We start from the raw sequence: 20,417 nt of genomic DNA, 5'->3' as shown, positions 1-20,417 counted from the left end.
AACTGTGGGAGTCCAGAGTATTCCTCTGGCTTCCCTGGGAGGTTTAAGACCCCCCTGGTGGGGTCCCCAAAGACCCTGGAATGAAACCCAGGTGTCTCGGGGGCTGGATTTAGCTCCTTGGAACAATTTACCAACATTGAGAGAAGAAATGCAAGCTGCAAAAATAAATAGAGTGTGAATTAGACTGTTAGAATGTAGAATTAGCAGATTTCTAGAATGTTTATATTAAGGGGCTCATGGCCAAGATGGAGGGTTTGGGGCAGGGTATACCTCTTCCTCCTTCGTGTCATCCATGCTGGGTGACATGCTGGCACTTTTAGATTGGATAGGGACAGAGCTGGACCATGTCACAAGATTGTATTGTATTGGGGGGTCATTTGTAAATACCTAGTATGTAATTTAGACTATATAAGATAAGCCCTGCCTTTGTCAGGCAGATTCTGCCCTGAACATCTGGCTGGACAGACTGCTGTTAGCTGGGCAAAGCATTCCTGAGATAAGAAACGATAAACAACCATGAAAACCTCCAAAAACAGCCTCCTGCAGTCTCTCATCAGCAGGCATCAGAAAGAGCTGGGTTCCAGAACCACCTGCATGTCCTCCTGAGGTGATCTCAGGTCTAAGGAGACACCTTGGGATGTGACAACAAACCACCATGAGGCCACTGGCAAAAATACTTTGCCATTTGTCTTGAGAATCCAAGGTGTAATGACTATTCTGCACTGCTTCGTTGTGTACCTGCTTCTCTACTAGATTTGACTTGGCTAGGGTGAGAAGAACTTGGGGCAAGTTAAGAGGATTGACAGGTCTGTAAAAGAAGAGAAACATAATGCAGAATAGAAAGGTTGGTGGGAGGAATGACCTGTTAGTTTGGAACAGGTTCTGTTTTGACTGAATTTGGTTTAAAGGAAAATGGTCAACAAGGGTGCTGATGGATGGAATTTTACCAGAGAATAAGAAACTGGGATCAAGAACATATGATGAGAGGCAGCAGGAATATTGCTGGATATCTGAAGACTAGCTTGAAACTTGAGGACACTCTTGAAAAGCACAGACCTAGATCTATGTGAGCAGATGGACAGACCTAGCAGGAGTTCATAAAGTATTTTTGTTCTTTGTAATACATTACTGCCTTCCTTCCTATACTGATAATATTTCAATCAGTAGGGATTAATATTTCAATCAGAAGGAAAATTTCTGTGAATAATCCTGGCCCACTGTTTCATAGCTTCAAGATACCAAAATGTATGAATGTACCCTTTAAATGGTAGCAGTGGACAAAACCAGTGTAGCAGAATTCCAGGAAACAGAGAAGGTGATCTGATTTGTAATCTCTATCTAGTCAAATAACTTGAACACTGAGTTCTCACAGTCTTCAGGCTTGTTGGTGCCTACCAATTCAATAAAGTCTTTCAAAAGGAAGGACCTGTACCTTGACCTTGCAAGGAAGTGCCACAATAAATGTATTGTTTATTTTTTCAAGTTCCAACTCCTTGCTTTCATTTTGTCCTGAAAGTTTATCCTTCTTTGTATAGTGACATATTCTTTTGTTAAATAATTGTGATAAAAGTGCAAAAAATAAATCCCCAAAGTCACTTTCTGAAAATATAATATCTAATTTACCACTAAGAAAGAACTTAATAGCATTCTTGCAAATTCCTAAAGAGGAAAAGGCTGAGTATTGATCTCATGGAAAACCATGCACAGACTTTATGATAGCAGTGGATGAACAAGTTATAACTAAGTATATAACTGACCCTGTGTGCAGTTGTGTACTGCGCCATGCTTTGAAACCTTGTGAGCAGTCTGGCACTTTCAGCAATAAATGCTATCTTAATGAAACTACAAATGAGAGTCCAATTAAGTTATGAGAATGTGCTGGACTATTCAAATGAGGGGCTTATTGCTATTCTCATCTGCACATTCAAATGGGTAGCTTTGGTTTTGTTTGATCGTGTTCTTAATCTCAGACAATAAAATACTCTTGCTTACTTGAGGTGTGTTAATAGCTGGTGTTTGTCACTGACTGGTGTTTGCTCAGCTCTTACTTGAGTTTCATCCTGGCAGTTGCTGAAAAACAGAGTGGGGTGAAAGGCATGCATTTGCAGAACACTCTGGTCTAGGAGATTGCATGTATCTTCAAATCCCTAGAATACTGGATGACATTTGTAGACAATGTTATTAAGTATCTTGGTTATCTAAGCAAAAGATGGGCTTTATGTACTGCTTTAAAAAAAAAAATTACTGGACCAGCATTCCACTACTGAATACAGAGTTCTTCTAAAACTTACCTAACGATAGAATTTAAAAGTTGTCAGTTGTTAAAGGAAGAACTGTTTTATCAAGATGCTGCAGAAATCTGTTGGAGTATCTCTGTGTGTTATGTACTTACAAATAATGTGTCAAGTTGAAAATGGAGAGAACAGCATAATATCCTCAAAGACAGGACAACAAGAATGGCCAGAGTTTATAAGTAATTAAATTGATAAGGACTTTTCATCTTAGCAGAGCAATAACTATGGGCAAGGAAAGGAAGGGTTTGAAAGCCTTTGAATTTTTCCATTGAACCAACACTGAGGGGTGAATCACTGGAGGCTGAGAGTTTGGGAAGGTGCTAACACTGGTATCTCATTTACTTACTACTAGGACAAACTACAAGGTTCAATGTACTGGTTAGGATCAACTGTCAAGTTTTGGAGTAGTTTGAGCTAGTGTCATGGTTGGAACATTTTATGGGAAGTCAAACCCTCTTGCACAACTTCAGGATGTCTGATTCCTGCAGTGGAACTGCTGTTCTACCTTACTACCTCGATATCTTAGAGAAAAGATGTAACTGATTAAAATAATGCTTCTTGATTAGTGTAACTTGTATGTTATGCTGCTGCTTAGCCCAGTAGAAGGCAAAACCTAGTGGTTTATGTCTTTGGAAGTGAGAGTACTCCTTCAGTAAAAATGCCTGCATGATTGCTTGCAAACATAACTTGGACGTTATTTCTGCTTACTGTATCAAGTGTCTAATATGGTTTCTGACTTCTAAAATGTCTTTGACTAAAGCATACAGATACTGCTTATCTACTCTATGGGGTGGGTTTATTTTTGGTTTGGTAGTTTGATGGAGTTTTTTGTTCTTTTATAAACACCATCACAGTGTACTTACTGGTGATACTGTATATTCTGAAGTAAAGCAATGGCATGAGCATATGACTACTTAGTGTAATACACTTTTAGGAGTAGATTGTACTTGCATGTTATAAATGTTTGTGTAAAGTTGTTATAGGAGCTTAATTTCTCCTCTCTAGAATAGTTTGAGTTAGCTTGTCAATAAGCTAATTTATATTAGAATGTGACATTACTGAGGCAGCACAGAGAGCTCTGAAATTTACAATTCTGTGTAAATGCAACATTATATGAAACATTTTGTGTTTTCATAGTGCTTTCTTATAGGGCATGTTCAAGCAAAACTGAACATCATGTTGGGAGGGATGCCTGGTTGCTGTGGGTGATGCCATCTCTGTGTTCAGGTGTATATGCTGAAAAAGTCATGCTTCTCTAATTGTGTTGTGTTCCAGGACATGGTCAAGTAAACTGGTTGTTGTGTAATGTATTAACATATGAAATGCTTTGTATATTTTTTGGTTTCAGGGACTGTGATAATTGTGACCATGTAGTAAAGTTTTCTGTGGGAATGCTGATGCTGCATTTTGTCTGGTATCAAAGCATGTTCAGTTAATTAGAGCATTTCTAGACTACTTCCCTGCATGTCTGGGCACACCTTCTCCTTTCAGATTTATTCTCCACTCCCTGTCCCTCTTCATACAGGCTTCACAAACATAGCTGATGGGTTTGAATACATGTTCTGATATGATTTGCTTGAAAGAATCAAGTATCAGGAAAAGGGGAAATTACGTCTGCATATGTCTGTCTGCATTGTTGCACTAACACAAACTGACTTGAATTCTTGTTGTAATTTGTCAGCCTGTGAGTTGAACTATGTATTTTAATTATCTGGTTTTGACTCCTGTTTACCTCATACTGAACGAGTGACTGTCCCCCTGCCCTTTAACAGCACGCCCCTGGACACCTCTTGTTGGTTAGCAGAAGTGATAAGATCTTGCTCTGAGCCCAGTTCTGTATGTTGTGTATGTCTCATGGATCTGGGGTTGTTGGCAGACAATCACTCCTATTTTTAGGAAAATCTACCTACCAAGCTTATCTAATTGGTTTTTTGTTTGTTTGTTTCTTTTTCCAAGTAGTACTACTCTTATCCCAAGCTCTTATTTCAGTTGAGGAAGGGGAAAACTTAGAGCTCAGGTAGTGAAGACTTTTTTGGCTCTGTGTAATCACTTGAGGTACACAACTGAAATTGGGTAAGCTGAGTTTTACTGAAGGCAAAAACAGCTGAACTCTTTTGCACTGCACTGTAGTGTGTTGTGGAGGCCAGGCATTCATAATGCTTGATGTAAGACAAAGTCAAAGCAAATTTATTAGTATTTAGTTTAGAGAATTCTTCAAGCCACTAGTTGCCAGGAACAGTGTGTTCTCGGTGAGGGCTGTCTGCTACTGACCCCCCCACGGAGGAGATGTTGACTGAGGTTAAGTTTTCACTCAACCCTCTATGACAAATCTAAAACTAATGAATTTCCCATCACCAGGAAGTGTTTTCATAAGCTTAATGAACATACTGTTATATGGGGAGTTACAGAATGTCAGTTCTTTAAGGAATAATGTTCATCCAGGTTAGTTTTTTTAAAATAACATAGTTAATCCTTAGGAACACATCTCTTTTTACACAGGATGCTTTCAAGACATCTTTCACTCTAAATGTGGATGTGAAACTGTATTTGAAGCTGGTGTACTTGTTTGTGAAGGCATTGATTACTATAGTGAAGATTTGTTTTAAAAATAGTTGAATTATTAATTTATTTCTACATGTTTTCTGGCTATGTGGAAGTCCAGAGCACTGAGTAAACAGACTTATGCATATGTATGTCTTGATATGTGCTACTTTAATATGCTTCCTCATTTCTATACTTAGTATCAAAACTACTTTTATTTTTTTAGAGCTTCTTCAGCATCAGCTGGATCAAACTTTACCTAGCTATCTATGTTGTTTCAAATTTTGGCATTATTAGCTACATATACTGTAAAGTAATGCAGCATTCTTTTGGGATTTTATTCTTGCTAGTGATGTATTGAAGCTGCCTATTTTCTGCAGAAAGAAATGTCTTGAAAGAAGTAAGACTTGTGGCTTGATCTGAGCTACTGCTGAATCAAAATGGAATCTTAACTTTTGTTGCATGACTAGGTGAGTAAGCTGTGTTAAGGGCTAGTATCCAGACAAGTAGAAACAAGTTGTAATGTGTCAAAACAACAGTGAAAGTAAAGTTTGCAAATAGTTCTCAGCAGTTGATTCTGAGATTGACTTAAACTAATTCAAAATTATTCAGAACAGATTCTTGCCCTGCCTTCAGGGAAGGCTTTTTTTGAACTCTTCATTCTGCCTGAAGTTTCCTAATTGAAGGTGAGAGTACTACAATTGTTTATGCTTCTTTAGGGATTGAAGAATAGTGGGTAAGCAAAAGATCTAGATCAGCCTTGAAGAACCAGATGTTTTAGCTAGACAAGCCATTTCATCTTGAGGGTGAGAGGGGGGCAGAGGAAGGTATGCTGTCTGATCTCAATAGCTTTTGTCTCCTTGTTTCATGGTCTTTTTACCTTCAGTCTGAATCAGGTGTTCTAAGTATCATGTAAAGACAAGGTTGTGGGCTAGAAGCCAATCTCTTTGGTTCATAGTGAGCGGACAAATTCTTGCAGTTCTAAAATAGTCTTACTTTGGGTGCTGCTTTTTTGTACTCTAAACTGTTTATGGGCCCTGCTAGCTTTATCTTTCCAACTGAAGAAAGTAAGGTTTAAGGAAAAAAGGGAATTTTGAGTAATGCCAGAACTTCCTATTCACTACTTAATATGCTGGCTTCATTTTATGCTTTCGTAAGTATTTGTGTGTAAGAGTTTGTTTTCTTTCCCCTGCTGTGGTTTCCAGAATGGTTTATATGGTTTTTGTGAGGATTTAAACTTATATTTCTTAAGGAACAAATCAAGAGTTGCTTCTCTTCTCAGAACAAACTTGTTTCCCAAAGCACTCCTTGATTCCTCTACAAAAATATGATTACAGAATTGTTCTTCAATGTGCCTAATTAGCATTGCTATACTGGAAATCTATTATTAGTATTATTAATATTATTACCATCTTTTCTAATCTTGTTACAACTGTCTTGTATTGCATCCAATATCATCACCGTAGTTAAAACAGTGAAATAATTTCAGACTTTAATATAATTCTTATGTGAATTATGAGTTATTCTGCCCACCATCCATACTTAAATCTCAAATATGCCATTACATCAGTATCCTTGTTTGAGGACACCACACTCTGACGTCTGCATTTTTGTTTAAACACCACATTCCTGTTTGCTCATTGTTTTTGGTGACAAGTGTCCTCCTTCCTGCTCTTTGATTGGAGAGTATAATCTGTCATTCTGGACAGGTGAAGGTGTTTAACAGGTGTTCGTTTTCCATGTGGGAAGCTGACCTTTGTCCATGAAAGGATCTTGTGCCAGAATGCCTTGTCAGATCTGGTGAACTTCTTCTTACCTATTCAGGTTTTATTGCTCTGAAAGTGAGCCTCCTTGTGACCCCACCCACTGCAATCATATAGATCTGAAGTTATTCCTACCTCTGGTCTCATTTCTAGGAGCCTTTCATATGGAGTGCTATGGAGGTCATCCTGCTGCTTTTGACAGTTTGATATTCCCTCATGCACATCTTTGTGGTTTTGGTACTTGGGTGCAGTCTTAGTGCTTGTCAGGAACTTGTCACTATATGTTGCAAAGACTCTGTGCTGTTTTCTGTTTGTGAATCTCCACCCTATGTGTCGTCAGTTGTCCTCCATTGTCTGTCAATCCCACCCACCCCTTCACCTTTCCATAGGGTTTTGGGTGAGGATATATGGATCTGCTCTGCTGGAGAGGACACTGGAATTGTTTCATCATTTGGCTAATCTTGTGTCATCTTTATAGAAGATGGAGGCAATTAACTGCTGTGAAATTGTTTTCCAGTGATTCTGAAGGGATCCCATGTGCATCTACAGTTGACTGCCCCTCCAGCATGAGGGCAGGGTACTGCTGTAGCCCTAGGGCTGATCACAAACCTCCCTCTCTTTATTTCAACTCAGGTGTCTTAAATAACCCTTTGATAATCTTCAGCTGCCTCTGCTATGCATTGGTGCCTCAAAGGACAGGAAAAAGGCCTCCAATGCATAGAGAAAACAGCCTCTGGGGTTGTTACTGCTCTGGAACAAAGGATGGGGATGAGGGGTTTTTCTTCACTGGGATTCTGAGTGTTGCTGCTCTGATGTCTGAAGACTAGGGACTTAGCAGTGCTTGCTGTCTTAAAATCCTGGTTTTCCTAACTTTTAAAATTTCTTTTTAATTCCAGAATATTTGAATCTTCTTGGGAAACATGAAAACAAAGAACTGCTTTTTAAATATCTTTCAGGACAATTGACACATTCCAGGGAAAAGCTGTTGGTTGCTTTTTGTTTATTTTTTTTTTCTGTGAAGTTAGGAAGAATCTGTATTCTCTGAGATTTTAAATATTTATAAAATGGAAACAGTTTAAGTTAGCCTTCAAAATGAATGTTGGAAAGTCCGATGACAAAGCAAAGAATGGCTTGAAGTCTCCCTTACTTATAAGGGATGGAAATGGAAATAGCTATGCATGTGACAGAAGTACACCTTCCTTAGAGAATTTTGCTGGCAAGATACATGATAATTCAACTGACCAAAATACAGTGGCTAAGCATGAAGGTGATACCATTTTTGAAAATAAGGGTGACTTCACAGGTCTTTTAAACAAGCAGTGTATTGAAGTACTTGATCTGCAGAAGATACCTGGTAAATACAGCTGCACAGGAACTCCAATGGGAGATACAGATGCTGCATGCAGGTGTTCTGTGACTCAACAGACTTGTATGTGTCCTTTGAACTATGGCTTGGAAACATCAACAAGCTTAGTGAAAGGTGATTTTGCTATAGCAAAAATGCAAAATCAAAGTATCAAACTCTTAGTGCCTTACAGTCAGACTGACTCTAAGTCTGTACTAACTGTTCCTGCTTCGGAGCAGAACATGCAATCCCTGAAAAATGACAGGGCATGCTGCCAGCTGAGCACATTGGATGTTATTAATGTTACAGCTGAAAATCTGAGAACTGATCAAAATGATGACATAATGCATCTGGGGGAAACATTGATGTCTTCTGAAGTATGCATCAGAGAGAAATTTTATAGAACCAGCTCAGAAAAAACATCTAATATCACCTCTGCAGGTGTTGAACACTATCAAAAACACACTATAAAGACTGATAAAGACTCACAGGAAACAGCAGCACAGGCTATAGAACTACCTGCTGGATGTATAGATCCTTATAAGCAGGATGCATTATCACCATGCATTAATATTGATGAGGATGACCAGGTGAAATCCTTGCAGATTACTCCTTACCATGATGAAACTGGGAATTCCAATGCTGAAACATGCATGGATAGTCTTGTAAATAGTGTGCACCTTCTCCCAGCAGATCAGATGGATGGAGAACAAGTACCAAACAAAACTAGTGCACCTTTAACCAAAGAACAAAGTATCTCTGGAAATGCTGCTCTTCAGAACATGCACAACATTCCTTCTGTATCTTGCAGTGTTCCAAAATTGAACAAGACGTTTACGCCTGAGCTAAAATGCGAAGCAACTTTTGTGGTCTTCAGTCCAGCAGCTGATGGAAGTGATTCATCTCTATGTACTTCAACTCCTAAAGAACGCTCAAAAAATATGACTTTTTCTGTTCCAACTTTGGAAGAGCTTGGAGACAAGTCTTCTAGACTAAAACCAAGTGAAGCATTTGTAGGAGGGCATAACAGAAGGTCTGGGCTTAAAGCTAATTCAGATCAAACTGCAAGAAAACCAATGGGGAGGTCCCCTGTTTCATCAACAATAACCAAAGCAAAGAAATCAGAGATAGTTAGTTTCCCCAAACCTAATTTTAAAAATGTTAAGCCAAAGGTTGTGTCTAGACCTGTGCTACAGCCAAGAGACAGTACAGCATTAAAACAATCTTCCAAGTCTCAACTATCATCTGTCCCCTCACCTTCAAGGGTTGGTTCCCCAAGGCAATTGTCCTCCTCTACAAAAGTGCTGAAAAAAACAGTAGATCTAGCTAAAGATACTAAGGTGGAGTTGCCTGTAAATAAGCCCCATAAGCTACATGTTAACAAACACCTCTTCACTAGCCAAGGTGGACATGCCACAACACATCCCAGAAACACTTCCCACAAGGTTTCAAAAACACTTGTGTTAAAGCAAAGTCCACAAGACACTGACAAAGCAAGCGCTACCCATCTGGTGTGCTCCTTGGCTTCTGCTGTGCTTCCAACATCTGGGGAGAACTTAAAAGAGATGCTAAACGATAAAATGGAAAGTTCAGACTCCTTAATGATGCCTTCTACTCAAAACATCGACCTGATCCAAGGTGAAAAAGAGCAAAGCAGCAACATGGGAGTAATTCTGGAAGCAACACTGGTAAAAGATATGGCAAATGTAACATTTGATGCCCACTCTGTTCCTTTGGTAAGTTTTTTTTACTTTCATTTACTTGTACATTTTGTACATTTGCAAAAAAGGAAAATCAGTATTGTGCAGTGTGGAAATTGTGGAATGGGTTTGGTGTCTACAAATGTAACTGTAGTGTTGATATCTGCCTGGAGTCTCTCCCTAGTAAGGACAGTGAAGAAGTATTGCTTACAGATTTGTTGCAGTTGGCCTCAACTGCAGTTTAGTGTCTCCACCTTCATAGTTTTTTTTTTTTTAAGTAAAGTCTGTTTAAGACAATACAGTTTATGAGATGTCTAATAAAAACAAACAAGTCTTAGTTTACTAAACCTTGTAAAATTGTCTAGCATAACTTGGTGAGGTTTTCTAAATATAGCTTTTAATGTACATCTTTTCAATATTATTCTAGTGGTACTGTAACTTCACATAGACATTAGAGATAAATTGCTGATTTTTGTAGTTTCTTTTCTTTGTAAATTTGCTTTAGAACTAAAGTAGACTTTTTGAATTCGTTATGTAAATGTTGTGCATATATATACAGTAACATTCAGTCACACAAAACCTCGAGACCCATAAATTTGTGACAGGTTTTATTTTTAACATCTTGTTTTCACTGTCTCCTTTGTATAATTTGGGAGTTTATTTATTTGAAGTAGAGCTGGGACTCATTAGAATAGTTGGGAGTAGTCAGGAAATATTTCTCATGCAGAGGGCATATACCTGGTTTTAGGCAGTCAGCCAGCTGGAAGGTGCAAACTTCCTGGCCGGGAGGTATGCATGCACTGGTTGGTTAGGAAATATTTTTGGATGAGTCAGCTGCCTGTCAGGAGAAAGGTGCTGCTTTCAAATGCACTGAAAAGGTTTAAAGAGAAAGAACAGGGGGAAAGAAGGGAAGAGTATCGGGATTGGATTGACCAGGATTTTGGGAGGTGTGGTAGAGACACAGAATTGGAGTCTTGGTGCCTTTTAGAGTCTCTCCTGTTGCTGGCTTGTGGGTTCAACAGCTTATGTTAAATTGGTGAAATGGAGGCAGCAGTTGTTATTGGTAAAACTGTCATTTTCTGAATTTTTAACAGAGGCCTTACTAATTTGTCAGAAAAATTCCAGTGAAGCTCAGTATATGGGGGAAGATACTTCAAACATTTTTGAACCATTAAACAAGAAATTAATAAGTACTATTATTTATTGGAGTTATAATTTAACTTGAAAACCTAAGTAAGCATGAAAACAAGGTTAGTCTGTTTTAATTCTATAGTCTTTAAGCACTGGCATTCTTTATTAGTCCCTACTTTTGGTATAAAGCATTGGAGAGAATGCTTTTAATTCATTCCATTGCCAAAAAGAAAAGCTGTTATTTTAATTGTTCTGCTTGTTATCTGGAGCAGCAATAGAGAAATTTCTGTAAAATGTGCAGTAGACAAATCAGCTGGATTAAATTTAAGAAGTGGTGTTCTTCAGTGTAAAAGTACAGATTAACAACTGAAAATGAAGATGAGGACTGTAGTTAAAAATGGAAAGTTCGGTACTCTGTCTGAACTGTTGCAATCAGCTTGGGTCACAGAAAAGCACATGAAGAGCTGAACTGTAAAGTGTGTCTTTGTAGGCTTGACAAGAGTGACTGTGGACTAAAGACTGTATAAACTGGAGCAAAATTCTGTTTGAAAATATCAAAATAGATGTTTCACACATATAAACCATTTATTTTAAACCTGCCTGTGTCTACTCCTCTATTTGTTTTATCTATGGCACCTCAATGTGAAGGATTTTAAGCTGTTGTGATATAACACCTAGACCAGGAAACTATTGTAAGGGCTATGACATTTCAGGTAGTACAGGACAACTAACTTCTCAGGACATTAACTACACCTTCTCAGGTGTAGTTTGTTGGTTAAGATCTTGAGATTAGGTGTAGTCATGTAATTGAGTGGCTTAATTAGAGTTTGGGGAGGAATAAATTGATGTAAAATTATCTCTGTAACATCTTTTTAGCGTGTTGGTCATTCCTAGTGATTACCTTCAAACTAATAGGTTTGCGTTGCTGAAGGCCATTCAGGAGATTTTTCTTGAGGTTCTGAAATACAGATGTGGACAACAGGATAAAGACTAAGCATGTTTTCTATCTTTGTGGTCAGTATTTCATTACAGATGCTGCAGAAGGAGTTATTTAGTTTCTCACAGTGGTGATGTGTGGGTTGAATTGTTGTTGGCTTTTTGGTTTCTTTTTTTTTCTTTTTTTTCTTAAAACAGATGCCTTCTGTGAAAGATGGGACAACACAAGGGAAAAGCATACCAAAGAAAGACCAAATCACACTACGAAGTGTTTTAACTCCCAAGGTTAAAATGGTGTCATCTGTGTTGACCTTGAAGAGAGGATGTGAAAATAAATCTATCAGCACTATTAAAACACCTTCTCACAAAGGAGCTCTTCTCTCATCAAGCACTGGTAAGAGAATTTTTCACTGGAATACTACCACTTTCCATAATTTTAAGAAAGTGGTTATTATATTTCATGTACTTTTCTGACACAGCTTTTAGGGTGGTACTGAGCTATATGTCAGTGTTGAATACAATACTGTCAAAATTGTGAATTGCTAATACAGGGGCAAAAAAAAAAAAAAAGATGCAGGTTACAACTCAGTTGTAAAATCTCATCTTGCAAGAAGTTTGTTTAGGAGGGTGTGGTGCTATTAGGAAAATCATTATTAAATATTATTTATATTTGGTTTTAGTATTTGTGAAATTACAATTAAAATTACTTGAAAGAGGAGAAAATAAAGTGCTGAGCTACAGTGCTCTTATGATAAGCAACTGCATGCTATCCCAATGGGAATGAGTTCTTATTTCAGGACATAACATATTTTGTTCAACCTAATTTTAGTATAGCTCTGTAGTTTCTAGTAAGGGGAGGGCATAATTGAAGGTGAGACTACTGCTTGAGCTGCTAATTAAACTCAGACTTTTAATAGCAAGGGCAGGGATGAATCTCTCATCTAGTCTGTAGGCTGCTGTTCAAATCTCATGACTAGAAACTACATTCTGTAACTGTATGATAGGGATTCAGAAGTACTCTGGTAGGTTATGTGCTGGCTTTTTTAACCAAGTGTGGCAACCTAACTAGTTGCAAAGGTAGCCTGTCTATGAATGACTATACTACAATGCACTGTAATTCAGAAAGTACACACCCAGTTGTACCCAGTAAAACCTGTTCCTTTTTTTTCTTTTTTAACCCACTCAATCTAAGATTATAAAACAGTAAAAAATAGTCCTCTTAATTATGTGTAGGTGGTGAAGTGTGATAAAATCTGTATACGTATTCCTTTATGGGATGAGAGTCTCTCAAAGAAAGTGGGTATAGGCTGTTCTCCCACTAGAGGCTTGCTCATGTGAGGCACTTGCTCAGTGAACCAGTCACCAACTTGTAGGCTGCCAATTTCTTGGAGAACTCATCACTCCTCTAAATACCAACCTAGAGCTTTCCTGCCTGTAATTATGGCCTTAGAAGAAGAGAGATGGATATAGATGTAGTGTTTTCCTTTAGGTTATTAATCCAGATAAGATTTATGTTATTGTCACTAGAAAGAAATGTAAGCATAAATGAGTTATAGGATTCACTTCTTCCCTTCAGAAAAAAAAAAAAATTACTTTCAGAAGAAACAGAAGTAATTTGCTGTTTAAAATAAAAGCATTTACTCCTCAGATTTTTAATTTTTTTTTTTTTTTAGGATAAAACTGTCACTTCTTAACTAATCAATGTATGCTGAAATTATGGTAGTCAGTAGAATATTTCCCAAATTTCTCCTGCTTGAAAAAGGCTGCTTAAACTAAAAGCATGCAGCAGCACTTTAACATTTCAAACATGTGGTGTGATCTGGTAAGACTGCACATGAAAAGAAATTTGTTTTCTCCATGCCCTTTCCCTGGTCCCCTGTTCCTAGCACATATTACCCTTCATCTTACTTATGCAGTGTTTTAGTGCTACAATGTAGGATATGATGCATTCAGCTGTATCAGGATAACTTCTCCATCCCTTACCATGGTAGTTTTTAAACATGTGTCCTTGCTCCCTGGTACATCTTGTACTGATGCAAAGCAGAGGATAGGATTATAGGGTGGAATACAGGGCAAAGAAGTTGTTATTTGGGATTGCTGCTAAACCACCACAGCATTATGTGACCACTCCTTTCAGGTAAAACCTTATCTACTGCTGCTTACCCTTTCTGTTTTTAATTTTTTTGAAGTAGAACTGTACATAACACTTTTTGTGATGAAGTGGTGGTTTGTAAACCAAACCCACTTACCTATTTAGGCTAAAGCATCCCTGAAGGGAATAACTGTTTTTTCCAGTAGAGTCATTTGAACACTTTGATATTAAACTTCAGCCCCTAGATAAATCATTCAGTAGCTGTACAGTTGTTTGCTGTCAGGATTTTGTCAGACTACAGACAGGCTAGCTAAATCCAGAAAGGAAAGGACTTCTGAAGGTCGCCTAGTCCAGCCCCTGCTGCCTGTAACTGGGTCAGTACTGAATTCAGATTAGATTGCTCAGTCATTTGTCAAGCTGAGTTTTAAAAATGTCCAAATCCTAGTGAACTTGTTTCTTCCTGAGGTGCTAACATATATGCAGCTATTTCTTAACCAGTTACTGATAGTATTTGGATCATTGGACAGCAAGAGAAGTTTGTGTAGTTGAATCCATTAAATACTCGGAACATGATAGTAGAGCTAGCTCCATGTCAGCAGTCATGTGTGTATGGTGAGGGACAGAAGTAATGCATCTGTCCAAAATGTACTAGTGTGTGTATTATTCCTAGAATAATCAAGAGCTTGTGAGGATTGTATTCACACAATGGCTGTTCAAGAAATGAAAAAAAAAAAAAGCCGTATGTAAAACACCAGTTATAAGATTGTTGGAATTTGTCAGGAGTTGAGATTTTGATAATTTTTTTTTTTCCACTTGTAATACTTAAATATTCAGTGCTAACATACTAACCCAATAGAAAGCATTTCTTCTCAGGAAATTTCCTGATTCTTACCTGAACAGAAGATAGAAGGAAAGCAGAACTCAAATCCCAAACACTTTATGAGTTTATTTTCAGAGCATATTAGGCTAGAAAGAACTGGATTTGTTTATTTCAAAATAGTGAGCTTTGTTCACCAGTATTGGTGTATCTTAGCTGGAACTTGAAGTTTTTGCTGAATTAGAAATAGGTTTTCTAAGACCTTGATCCAGTGTACCAAAGTGATTTGAGAATTGGTGAAGCCCCATTTCTGTAACTGTGACCAGATTTCCAGATTTGCTGCAAGCTAGATGCCTCAAAATTATTTTTGTTAATTATTCATCTCTTCCATTATAAGAAGGGATGACATACTCTAAGACAAAAATCTTAATTTTCCACAGGTAATTTTTCCATGGTGGTGTGTGTAGGTTTCTGTGGTACTGGATGGCAGGGTGTATGTCTTGATGTTTGTTTTCTGTCAGTGAGAACATTTATTGAAATTCAAGATAGAGAATGACATTTTTGACTTACCTTTTTTTACTGGAAGGGATATATAATTTTGGAGCCCTGGTAGAGGACTTTGAGCTAGATTCAAAATCAAAGGAACTGTTGTTTTTGTTCCCAGGAAACACAGAGAGCCTTCTAATTTGGATGTACCACAGCCAGTGTGTAGGAGTAATAGCCTGATAGTAGTTGAGGTGTTAATGGTTTGTGAAGTCATATCTTTGCCTCAGTTGAAGGGAGGAGTTGTAGGGGATTGGAGAAGCCAATAAGCTTTGGTGTTCCTGGGGAACATCACTCCAAAGATTTTCTGCTATCACACCTGTCCCAGCAACTGTTTATTAATGCCCGTGCATTTGAACAAAAGCACTGTGACAGTTTGAGCCACAGGAAATTATTTGATCAGCATCAAATAGGAAACTAAATGATTTACAGTAAATCTAAAAATGTATATGGCCACTGATGCCTTTTTTACCTTACTTTGCTGACTAAAACCTACCTGAAATTATGTAAGGGAGAGGAGCTCTACCTGAAAGTAAGACTTCTGACATGCTATAGTTTAATCTCCACTTCGCCTTGACATTACACCATTACTTATATTTATCACTGTAAAGACTTGCAGCAAGACAATGGAAAACATGTAAATCTCTGTGTAACAAAAAATGTCTCTTGCTATTTGATGGGGGTTTTTTTGACATTTCAAGTACCCTTTTGTCTGTGTTTTAAGTCACTGATATTCCTTCAATATAACACCCTGTGCTTTACTTATTTCCATGAATCTAATCCAGTGGTCACTCCCTTTTTCTCCTGAGGGTATTTTCATAGCATTTAACAAGACCAATGAATGCTTGGGTACAGAGAAGCTTTAAAGTATGAGTTCTGTGTTTCCTTAAAGGTGTTTTTTAACAAGTGAGACCTTTCCTTTATGACAAGTTGACTATACTCAAGGACTTTTCTTGCCATTTCCAGAAGCTTGGGAAAAATCATTTCCCAGATGCTACAGAAAATACGTGCATGCAGATTTAGTCATACTTTGAAGTACTGCTTTTCTTTTTGGCTCCTAATTGCTAACTTCCTTTGAATTTCGAATAGTTGAATTTTGGCTTGGTCATTTATTAAATGTGTGATTGAGAGAAGCTTCCATAGTTAAAACCAGAACAGGCAGTGAGAGATTAAGAGTCAGTTTGTTGTTGAGTGTTGTGGCTGATAATTGCACGAAGAAAGGCTTCTCAGATGGAAAATTCAAACCGAATGGTTTCAGTCAGATTTCGTACAGCTGGAGACATATATAAACTTGGTAATTCAGGACTTTTTGGTATAGCCTTTCACATACTAGTGAAGCAGGACCAAAACAATTTAGTTCCACTAAGCATTCCCACAGTTCTTGAGTCTTTGTTCTGACACTGAACTAGGAGCCAACCCAAATATAGTAACTGAAAATAATTTTTCAGCTTGTATCATTCCTGTTATTTACCATGTGACTCTTTCCAGCTGGATTGACATAATGCCAAGAGGAAACAAAATAATTAAAAAGACAAACATAACTTCCAGGTTCTCTGGATTGAAACAGTTGTGACTTTACTGAAAATCCTAAAATAGACAGTTACTTGTAAAGGTGTTCATACACTTTCTCATAAACAAATATGGAATGCACCAGGATCTAGAAATAAGGCTTTAAATTTAGTTCCAGCCAGTCTTTTTACACTTTTCTTTTATGGAGCAGCCATCTTCTTTTATGGATCATAAAAGCAGGTTCCTTATACACTAATTTACCCAAGATGATTATTCATCCTTTTTAGTCCAGATTACTGCGTTTCAGCCCCATTTTCAGTCTCCTTTTCTTTAATATATCTGTACTAATTGAAGCCTGTGTTGAAAGTGAACTTAAAACTTTCATGTTCCCCTTCAGAAGCATCGGAGGGAGGAAACTAATACATGGGTCTCCATAGAACATAAGATCTGTAGTCCATAGTATGGCACAAAGCTTGTCTATGATTTTTTTTTGGTCACGTTGATTCAGACATTCCTACTGTGTAGTGACTATTCATAACAAGTTCTCTGAACTGGGGAAAAACTGGGAAAAAGTGTATCCAAAAGCACTTTTATTCAGTTGATGAGTTTATGAGACTTCAGAAAAACGGTGTTAATTTTGAGGGCCTGGTAGTCTTGTAATTTGTTGTTTCTCCAGTCACTTGAGTTGGACTTACCTGGTAATATTTCCAGTCTACTTTGCCCTCACTTCCTGGACATCCTGAGCAGGAATGGTTTGCTGCAAGCTGCCTGGAGCAATATATTTAGTTGTGCTGAGTACTGACTGGTAAACTCCTGCCCCAGGTGATGATCATTCAGCTACAAAATGGTCAATTCACAATATGAAGGCAGAAAGAAGCAACGAAATTATGTAATCCGAAGGTAGCTTTGTCAACTTGCTTTTAGCCTTGACTACATACACTAGCAGAAAAGCTTGCCATAACTTTTACACCTATTTTTTTTATGCTTTCCATTAACAAGGGACTCTTCCTGTGGGATAGGTTCTGCTTGTGTTTTGTAAGCCTTTCATAGGGTTCATCATAAAAACATATTTTGGAATAAAATACTTCTTATTTAGCTTTGGAAGTCAAGTTGACCATAAGAAACAAGTAGAAGTGGAAAGGTTTTTGTTTGTGAGGTAGTATGGGATCTGTTGCTATGAATGATTTCAAAGCAAGCTGGTTTATTTATCTCTGGATGATTTGGATGTGGTTCTCTGAGTTTTGTGGGGATAGGGGAGAAGAGGCAGAAGGAGTTGGAAATATTTGAGTTTTTGGGTAATTTAGATAATCTGTTGGCTTTCAAAAGGGGCCTTTCATCCTGTCAGCTTTGTTTCAGGTGCCATCAGTGACCATAGTTAGGGAAATAAATTTTTCACATATGTTCCCAGATTTTTTTACAGGCAATTTTGTGACTAGCCCCGTTGAAGTTTTATATGTTGTACCTGTACCAAGAGGCATGATCATACTTGCAGACACTGATTTTAACAGTCAGCATATTGGCACTGTCAGAAGTGTGGATGTATCTATAAGAATATTCTCTTTCAGGAGAGAGGTGTGCATTACTTCCCTTCAGGGGAATTTCTTGGTGCCTAGTCATTTACTTGCAAGGACATGCTGGTGTGTCTTCAAATAACTCCTTACTCGTGCTGCTTAGTTGTGAATTCTCTCAGGGTAAGGGTAAAGGAGGAGGGAAATACACATAATTGTCTTCCAGAAGAAATTTGTGTTTGTTTTGCTACAGCAGGTTTCCTCTTTCATTCAAGGAACAGATGAAGCCCTGCAACAGAAAACAAAAGATTTTGTAGATAACATGAGTTCTAAAGCTGCAGTCTAAGTAAAAAAAAAAAAATCAGTGCCCAACCTGAAGGGTTATGGAGAACATAGCATGCATGGAGAACAGGACAATAGTGAAAAGCATGATTAGATGGAGTTGATGGCTTTCTTTTGCCTCAGCTTATTTTGCAGTACATTGATTTGACTTCTTGTGCCCAGTACTCCTAAACAGACAGAACTTTACCATAGCTGTGTTAAAGCTTGTGGTTAGGATTGGATTGTTTAAGTCAGCATGCAGTCTCCTGGCAAAACCTGAGTGGGCAAGCTTTGCCACTACTGTGCCTGGGAAGCTAGTGTGGAACTATCTGTTGTCCAGAAACAGGCTTTTCCTGGAGTCACAGGACGTGGCAGCATGGCTGTGCAGACATGGTCTCTCATGGGGCTGCCCTAGTTCAGTCTACAAAGGAAAAACCTAAAATGGACTAAATCCAGGCAGGCATTATTATGGGCAGACAGGAGGTGAGAGAGCAGGTATGAGCTCAAACTTGAGGCCAGGGAAGAGAGGGGCTGTTTCTAAGTGCTAGAGAGCTCATAGTGCAAGAGGTTGAAGGGAAGATAATTCTGGAAGGGTTTAACTGAGAGGAAAGCTGCCACATTTCAAAACTGGACCAGATAGAAAGGGGGGATAGTGAAATTGCATAGTAGGCATACATACGACCCTACACATCTTCTCTCTTGTCCTAATTGCAAACACCAGACTCTTCTGGTGATAGGGTCATTTGAGGGAAGAAAAAGGATGTTCTGGTTGTTGGTAACTGCTGATAAATGCTCTGTAGTAGTGGTGATCTGTTCTCCAGTTTTAGTCCAAGAATGTTTAGCTTCAAGGGCAAGAGCATGTGAACACATAACTGTGGCTGCTGACACCCTAGCTATATTTTTGACACTAGCTTACTGCTGGTTTCTTGCTACCTGTCTGAGGATGGGAAGAATGCTGTGGAAGTCTGTATCAATGGAGAATTGAATCTTGCCTTAGTATATAAGCTGTTCTCTGACCAGCTATTATCTGCTAAACAAATAAATTTCTCTCCTATGAATATTTCAAGACCTAGAAATAACTTGACATTCTCTGACTTTGTCCATGTTTATGTTGAACATTTGAGCATTCATAGCAACATAATGTAACTGTGTCCTGCCTTTTTGGTAATAGTTTGAGACTTTAAAAGGCAGAAATAATTAGAAAGGCTTTATCATAGAATTACAAAACATGCTGTAACCACTCTTCCTTCCTTGAAGGAACACTGATACATGTATAGCATAATAGATAGTATAGTTAATAATGCTGAATGGCTAATCAGGCAAACTGGGGAGCTTGCAGCCATCAGAAAATTGTTTGTATTGCTACTGCTTTACACTGTTTAAAATGGCAACCATAAGCACTCTTACATGTTAAGATTGGTCTGCTGGAAACAATACTAAAATCTAGTTTATTTTTCCATTATTTACTTGTACTTTTCAGTAGATGGCAATGTTTTCTTGGAGGTTTACTCCCTGAACTTTATCAAGACCTTGTACTGTAGGCTTAGACAGGGCTTTTTCACCAGCTGAGAAGTTTAGCATTTTTAAAGCAGAGCCCTTTGTATTTTTAAGCTCGCAGGGAAAATCAAATGCATAAAGCAGAAATCCAAAATTCAACAGTTTTAAGAAATTAGGCATTTAAGGGCCAAACCAACTATTAGAGTTAGCTTTAGGTTTAAACAAAAGTAGCAACAACAAACAGTATCCTTCAACAAGTTCCTTTTGCACTTAGTGTGCCCAAAGTTTGTGTTTGGAAAAGGGTTCCAACCACTGATTTCCAGGTGTTATGTAGCTCTGTGAATGCCAGTTGCTCATTTTTCAGCTCTAGATGTAAAAAGTGTTTATATGTTTTGAAATGGTGGAAATTTCAGAATTTGT

The 20,417-nt window shown here is 38.0% G+C and overlaps 1 protein-coding gene across 2 annotated transcripts in view; it reads left to right on the top strand.

The window, feature by feature from the left end:
• MTUS1 (microtubule associated scaffold protein 1) overlaps nt 1–20,417 on the top strand; it is a 115,595-nt gene that overhangs the window by 26,384 nt on the left and 68,794 nt on the right. For both annotated transcript variants that reach the window (XM_079306721.1, XM_079306720.1), the window contains exons 2-3: nt 7,495–9,679; nt 11,909–12,104. In XM_079306721.1, the coding sequence (XP_079162847.1) occupies nt 7,691–9,679; nt 11,909–12,104 (2,185 nt within the window). In that variant the 5' untranslated portion in view covers nt 7,495–7,690. The remainder of the gene's footprint in view (nt 1–7,494; nt 9,680–11,908; nt 12,105–20,417) is intronic.

The sequence above is a fragment of the Erithacus rubecula genome (genome assembly GCF_903797595.1).
Source record: "Erithacus rubecula genome assembly, chromosome: 5".
Classification (NCBI taxonomy): Eukaryota; Metazoa; Chordata; class Aves; order Passeriformes; family Muscicapidae; genus Erithacus; species Erithacus rubecula.
This window is presented reverse-complemented; position numbering and strand designations above follow the sequence as displayed.